This window comes from Numida meleagris, chromosome Z (assembly GCF_002078875.1).
Source record: "Numida meleagris isolate 19003 breed g44 Domestic line chromosome Z, NumMel1.0, whole genome shotgun sequence".
NCBI lineage: Eukaryota > Metazoa > Chordata > Aves > Galliformes > Numididae > Numida > Numida meleagris.
The window spans coordinates 13,465,143-13,473,265 of NC_034438.1; the positions used below are offsets into that span (position 1 = coordinate 13,465,143).

At 38.8% G+C, this 8,123-nt stretch overlaps 1 protein-coding gene across 2 annotated transcripts in view; it reads right to left on the reverse strand.

The window, feature by feature from the left end:
- OXCT1 (3-oxoacid CoA-transferase 1) overlaps positions 1-8,123 on the reverse strand; it is a 96,551-nt gene that overhangs the window by 66,134 nt on the left and 22,294 nt on the right. For both annotated transcript variants that reach the window (XM_021379497.1, XM_021379496.1), the window contains exons 4-6: positions 6,494-6,629; positions 3,738-3,887; positions 1,257-1,363 (exon numbers count right to left, since the gene is read on the reverse strand). In XM_021379497.1, coding sequence (XP_021235172.1) covers positions 1,257-1,363; positions 3,738-3,887; positions 6,494-6,629 — 393 coding nt within the window. The remainder of the gene's footprint in view (positions 1-1,256; positions 1,364-3,737; positions 3,888-6,493; positions 6,630-8,123) is intronic.

The window sequence follows — 8,123 nt, forward strand, 5'->3', positions numbered from 1 at the left end:
TTCAAGGGAGATTATAAGCAGGAGGGAAATCAACTTTTTACACAGGTAGATAGTAATAGGACAAAGGGGAATGGCTTGAAATTAAAAGAGGGGAGAAACATTAGATGTCAGAATGAAATTTTTCACAGAGAGAGTGGTGAAGTGGTGGAACAGGCTGCCTGAAGAGGCTGTGGATGCCCCATCCCTGGAACTGTTCAAGGCCAGGCTGGATGGGGACCCTGGGCAGCCTGATCTAGTGCTTGATCCACCAGTAAGCAACCGTGTCTGCAGCAGTGGGGCTGGAATTAGATAATCTCTGCAGTCCCTTCCAACCCAAGCCGTTCTATGGTTCAACGTTAAGAGTTGGGTCAATTAAGTTCTCTCTTCATTTTCCAAGTATTTTAATATTATATTATCTACATAATGTATAGATAATATGCAGTTATGTAAATACATGCGTATGTATATACATGGATACATCTACAAAACAGTACTTTAACCCCATCTTTTATACTGAATTTTTTTCACTTACTCCTTGTTCATTCTAATATATAAAATGACAGACTGCATTATTCAGCACCTTCATGTAGAAAACTGCAACTGATTGCTGTAACACTTACCTAATCATCTGAGAGCCATAAAATAAATGAATAAAAACCAAGCATTAAACATATGCAAATCTCTCCTGCCACAGTTCAGGAAAAAACAGAGGACAAACATAACAACCCAAATAAATGATGTTATCTCAAGCACAGCATCTTCATTCTTACTAAAAAGATGTTTAAATTCATATGACGTCTCTCCCTGCACCACTGAGATCAAACAAACTTTAAATGCACTTCTCTGGGTAAAGAATCAAGGATTCACACCACTGTCTGGTCAAAAACTGACTCAGCATCCTTCTGTTCTGACATACATGATCCTACACTTTTTGCATCAGCTTTCAGTTGCACAATAAGAAGGACCCAAATTAACACAAAAACGGAAAGAAACAACATAATTACCTTTCTCCACAGTCAACATTATGACCTTGGTCTGCTATGCTGTATTTATAACTACCGATGTTTTATTTAATAGCTGCATTTGAATTCTCAGACATCTTTAGAAAAAGCATTTTTTTTTTAATAGCAGTATAATTTCACAGTAAGGAAAGGCAACATGAATCAAAGTGAAATCATTAAGACATTATTTTGTCATCACACAGGAGACAGGCTTCTCCTCATCTTTCATTATCTAAACCATTAAAAAATGTTTTAGAACTAATAAACAAATCATACCTGAAAATGATGTTTCCTGCACGATCAGCCTTCCACGCCTTCACGAGAGCAAAGTCTCCTGTAATGGACTTTTCCAGAATAAAGTGACGACCATCAAACTCTCGCACCTACAGAAAAAAAATACACTATTGAGATGTAGGTTTCTTCAAACAGATCTCTCATGTAGTATTTATTTTGCAGGGTTAATTTTACAAACTATTTTATTTAGACTTTTTGCACTAAGTGCAATTCTATCTGAATAAATGTAGGTCAAGTTTATAACCACAGCACAGCATGAGAAGGTTGTAAACCTCAGGTTTATCCTAGCGTGTCTGGTTAGTGAAATACCACAATAACCATATACAGAATGGAACAAGATGCATATTCCCACTGCTCCATCAACTGGAATTAGACATGCTTTTTGCTACCAGATAATTAAAAAACAAATCGCTAAAGCAGAGCTATTGAAAAGCTTTGTAATTACTGCCCATCAGCAGAAGCCCCAAATCTAAATAAAGAAAATTTGAGGCTGAGTGCTCAATTCAGATCATCTGACAGACTGAATTTCATTTGGTTTTCTCTATCAGTATCAGTATTCTCTATCAGTGATCAGTATTTCTAACAATAGTGTACAGAAAGCCAGAACATGTAACTGAAAAACAGGTATTATGTTAGCAGCTCTGTAAAACAAAATACATTTTCCAAGAATAAATATAAAATTTCTTCTTATCAAGGCAAAAATTCTCTCAATTCACTAGAGACCAGAGACACAGACTTCCTCCTAACAACTGGGCTTGGGAAGCAAAATATAGTGTGAATCATATTCCACGCAGAAAATTAAGTCTAAGAAAACCGTATAGAAAAAAATAGTATAGTATCAAAAATAGTAGGAAAAAAATAGAAAATAGCAGACTTATCACTAGAGTATTTTAAACATAACTGCATTTTCTCCATAGTCACAAGTGAAGCTCAGTACCGAACCACTTTATAGAACAGAAGAAGAACTCAATTTGAATGGAACATTCAATATGGGTAAACTCATGCTATATTTTTCACATCCATTAGATTACTCTTGTCCAACAAGAGTTTGCTAAACAATTAAAATAGGACAATGTCATACTTTTATGAAGGGAGTTCAATCTACCAAAGATAAATTACATGAACTGTCTCTGCCCTCACAAGTTATCTGATAAGGAGCCTGAAAGTACTGAAGATCCTCCAGCCACACTGTGGCTTCTTCAGGAACCTTGTTCTTCTTCATCTGGCTTTGAATGAGAGCTACCTAAGTCTACTGGATTCACATCCAAGACCTCAGTTCCAAACAACACAGATTTACCCAGGAAAATCAACACCTAATTTCTTCATTAGACATTTCCATTATTAGGTATAGCATAGGATCATAGCAGAAAGGAAACAAAAGAATATAAAAAACACCAAGAAAGAAAACAATTTACTGTCTTAGAAAAGATGTAGTGAATATTTGGTGATTGCCAGCACCAAGTAGACAGGACACAAATTATACACAGAAACATGTAACAGCATTTATTCTAACAATACAGGTTAGAGTATACACAGTATTGCTGGAGCGTCATTTAAAATAGGGGGAGAAAATACGGTAAAGGCATATAAAAATTAATTTTGTGGCCCTGTAGAGGTAGATTTGAGATTTATAAAGTGCCATTTGCACTTGAAACTGACTGGATCAACCCACATAAGGAGTGTTACTGGCCTCTCAAAAGACTGAGAAGAGCAAGAAATTCTTCACAAATATTAATGGTTGAAAAAAATTCTTATCAAAAGGTATTTTAACAAACTAGATTCCTTCAAATAGTAAAACATCATAATGCCATAATCAGTAAGAAAATAAAGGAAAAAAGAACTATTGTAATGATTCAGTAATGAAAATACCAATGCATAAAAATGAAAAAGTTACCTTATCCCCCAAGATGTTCTTGAGGTAAGAGATTATACCTGTTGTAGCACAATAGGAACTTAGAGTGCTAGCCCCATACATTTCTTCAAATACAGTTAAAGGACTTTAAACCTATTCCCTTCAAAGTTTCCATCTAATTTCAATACAAAGTTCATGTTTCTCTGTCAGAGACCACAGATAATTTTCAACACTCAAACTAAATAGCATTTCACGTTTTGGCAAGTATTTCCTCAATGCGTCAGCTGAGCTTTTTGAGGTTTAACAAGAAAATGCCGAGTCTCTCCTAATACTAAGGCTTCAGGCACAGCAGGTACAGCCAGAGAACTGAGTGAAGTGAAGCAACAAAGTTTTTCACCTGAGTCTGTCTCTTAATGTTAAGTCACTTAAAGCTGCAAGAACTTTACACACTGCAGGGGACAGGAATGAGCAGAAGTACCAAGCCACACCATTAATCCAACATGCTACAGTCAAACTTGGCCAGAAAAAGCTTAAACAACCATTTATCTTGGAAATGTGCAAGAAATTCATTTTCAAAAGCAGACTTTCTAAAAAACAAATTGATATCTTACCTCTCTTGGCTGGCTAGCAATGGCAATGGTGCCATCTGAATTGTATTTGATAGGTGCCCCTCCTTCCTGCACCAGTGTCCCATAGCCAGTACTGGTGTAAAATGCTGGGATTCCTGCTCCTCCAGCTCTAATACGTTCAGCAAGTGTACCCTATGGAAAAACACATTTAAGAGCTAGTCATTTAGAAATAACAGATCGAACTCAGATGAATGATTTGCCTGGACTTACTTCTTTATTCTGTTATTTGTAACTTTTACCTTTGAACTTAGTAAACCATCATATCTACTACTTATTCCCACTTTAGTTCTCCTTTGAGGAACTGGTACAGCATACGGCAAAAAAGTGTTTCCTAATGTCCAGCCTAAATCTCCCCTGGCACAACTTGAGGCCACTCCCCCTCGTCCTGTCACTAGTTACTAGAGAGAAGAGGCAAGTAGAGAGTAGAGAGTATTAGGAAATACTACTTTTCTCAAAGAGTGGTCAGGCGCTGGAATGGGCTACTCAGGGAGGTGGTGGAGTCACCATCCCCAGAGGTGTTCAAGAAACATTTAGATGTTGTGTTGAGAGACATGGTTTAGTGGAGTTATTGGTGGTAGGTGGATGGTTGGACTGGATGATCTTGTAGGTCCTTTCCAATTTAGTTAATTCTATGATTCTATGACCTCAATATAATATGACTGATACTCATAATTTTAGCTCGTATTGTATTCCAACTATGCAAGTACCTTGGCAATGCTACAATACTTAAAGCAGGTGTGTTCAACCTGCGGCCCACACGTGGCTCACCCCAGCTGGCACTGCGGCATGGCCCTCACCCTGCGCCATCTCCCTCCACCACCGAGTGGCCCAGCATGGCCCTGGGCATGCACCCACACAGTGGCTAAACATCACTGAGCGATGAGCGCTGCTTGAGGTGCAGCCGGGGCGCAGGGAGGGCACAGGGCAGTGCAGCTCAAATTACAGCAAAGAGTTGCGTGCATTTTGATTTATTGGCTAAACACAGTCCTGTGAGCAGCATAAAATACACAGCCATGCTTACTGTTTCAATAAAAGAATTTGGGAACAAGTTTCAAGACTACCAAAAAAATCATAATTTTTTTGTGTACTCGCAATTCCATTTTTAGTTGACATAAATACATTACCTGGAATTTTCAAATGGAGCGCACAGAGTTGTAATCAGACACTCAATTCAAAAATCTGACCATGTCACTTTACTTTTATAAGACCCATCTTACCAGAGAAAAACATTCCTCCCTTCACAGTCACACCTCATTCATGTCATCTGTTTTTGATGGTATGCACATTGGTGATCAACTGTTTTTAAGGATGAAGTAGAGAAGGAGTAAAATTTCATCAGAAATCTCTGACAACACCTTCAGGGCTCACTAAGAATTGCAGCCACTGCCATCAGTCTGGCCTGATGCACTGGTTTCACAAAAATAGTGTCAAATATCTCACTAGTTCTGTGCTTTTGTTGCTCTCTTTTTTGTTTTAATAAAAAGTATTAATGATTAAAATAAGTTTTGTTATTTATATACATGAACTATACTAGATATTTTATGATAGCTGCTCCAAAAGTAATGCTTGCTATTTTATTATGTTGGCCCACAGTGTCAGAGGCAGATGTTGGTGGTATGGCAGTAGAGGTTGAACCTTCCCACCAATATCCCATTACATGTCATTGCCATGTGACAGATGGCAGCAGAGGGACAGCCTGACTGAATGGTATGTGACATGGAAGTGCGCATGAAGCAAAGATGTATCACTGAATTCCTCCACACAGAAAAAATGGCACCCACTGACATTCATCAACACTTGCTGAATGTTTATGAAGACCAAGCAGTGGATGCTAGTACAGTGAGGTAGTGGGTGGTGCATTTCAGCAGTGGTGACAGCGACAGTGGGTCACCTCCGCTGCTGCAGACTGCTACAAGCACAGCATGCAGGCTCTTGTTTATTGCTGGCAAAAATGCATAGCTAATGGTGGTAAGTATGCTGAAAAATAGTGTTTTGTAGCTGAGATTTTGTTCTATCAAATACTGTTAATATGCTCTTTGTAACAGTTGTAGTTCCATGGAAACATAGGAGGTATTACTTTTGGAGCAACATACACAGCCCAAGAAAGTTCCTGTTCACTCAATGCGGCCCAGGAAAGCTGAAAGCTTAGACATCCACGACTTAAAGCTATGGTGCTAAAAAGTGAAATCGTGAATATTGGATAATGAGATTTAACATGAGACCTAACAAACAAGGACAAAAAACATAGGAACTCTGAATCTGAAGTCTACTCTTTCAAATCCTACCCACTAGATGGCAGACACTGCTCAAACAACTTCCAACTTCCCCAAAAGCACATGAAGGTACCATCACTTTGGTAATACAGGGATTTTCTATCTTTATTCCTCCTACATGGGCCACAGCAATGAGCCAGGCATATTTCACCTGTTTATCTGCCATTAAGAAGGAACTACGAAAAACAAACATTGTGCTAAAACATAAATATGTAGATATATTTACTTCAAATGAATGTAGTGTATACCGTGCCATGAAAGGAATTCACGAAATTTAACCAATCAGTTCTTAACAACACAGTTGCAGACTCATGATCCTAAAACAGCAACTGCCATCTGTTTTCACTGCATATCTGCACACAGAGAAAACATTAAGATTGCAAATTAATTTTAAAAAGTAGTTAAGGAACATTCTAATCAGTATTTTAGATGGAAATAAATTACAGATCTAGAGAGATTCCTTACCTGAGGTGTAAGCTCAACTTCAAGTTCACCAGATAAATACTGGCGTTCAAATTCAGCATTCTCTCCAACATACGACGATACCATGCGTTTTATCTGCTTAGTCTGAAGCAGAAGACCAAGTCCAAAATTGTCAACGCTGTGTAGAAAACACAAGGCAATAATGGGTGATTAAAATAGTTTTGTTGTATGTAAAGCATTCGATAAACTTCAATGATTTAACTAGAAAGGGTAGAGCTATCTTCACCCATTTCTGATATAAGGAATTGGAGACAAAAAAAAGTGAAAGAAATAAAAATCAAGTTACAGCTTTAAGAGAGGAAAAAAAACTTCAGAGCTAAAACCAATATACTGAAATTTAGGAATTCTTTTCTCAAACCTCAACCCTTCTAAGGCATTGAAGATATTCCATATGTAACAGCTATAAACACCATCTTTACAAGTGATAATAAGTTATACAAATGCTCCTTTAAAAAGCCTTAATACCTAATACAGAGTCACACAAGACACAACCTGGCTCCTAGTAAACAAAATTAATTTTTGTTTAGACTCTTCCTACTCAGCAAAAATGCCAGTTAAAATGATTGTTTAGCAGCTCAAGGAGAAAGGTACATTTATAGTGTTAGACTGTACCAAAAGCAAAAGAATATTTATAACAAAAAATATTTCACTTTCTTATTAAGAAATCATCTACTGTAGCAAGAGAGATTAACACTGTAATCAAGCTAACTATAGAATTACAGAATGTTTTGGGTTGGAAGGGAACTCAAAGCCCATTCAGTTCCAATTCCCTGCCATGGACATGGCTGTCATCCATCAAGTTGCCCAGGGCCCTATCCAACCTGGACTTGAGCACCACCAGGGATGGAGCATCCACAGCTTCTCGGGGCAGCCTGTGCCAGTGCCTCACCACTCTCAGAGAAAAGAATTTCCTCAAAACATCTAACGTAAATTTCCCCCCTTTTAGTTTAAAATTATTCCCCATTGCCCTATCTTTGATATGTGTTGTCCCCGAGAGGTCCATCTTGGGACCAGTACTCTTTAATATCATTGTAACAGGATGGAATATACCCTTAGCAAGTTTGCTGATGACACCAAGCTGAGTGGTGCAGTTGATACAACAGAAGGAAGGGATGCCATTCAAGGGGACCTGAATAAGTTAGAAAGGTGGGCCACTGTGACCCATGTGGGCCCTTATGTGACCAATAAGGCTCAACAAGGCCGCATCCAAGGTGCCACACTTGGGACATGGCAATCCCAGGTATGTATATGCACATGGAAGAAGAACTTGAGAGCAGCCCTGCAAAGAAGGACTTGGGGATCCTAGTGGACAAAAATGTGGGCAAAAACCAGCAGTGAGCACTTGTAGCCTGAAAGACCACCTGTACCCTGGGCTGCAACAAAAAAAGGGCAGCCAGCAGGGATAAGGAGGGTGCCAAGGCCTCAGGCCCCCAGCACAAGGAAGACGTGGAGCTTTGGGAGACAGTCCAGAGATGGGCCATGAAAACATCAGTGGGCTGGAGCACCTCTCCTATGATGAAAGAATGAGGGAGCTGGGCTTGTTCAGCTTGGAGAGGAGAAGGCTCTAGGGAGATCTCATTGCAGCCTTCCAATATTTCAAGGGAGATTATAA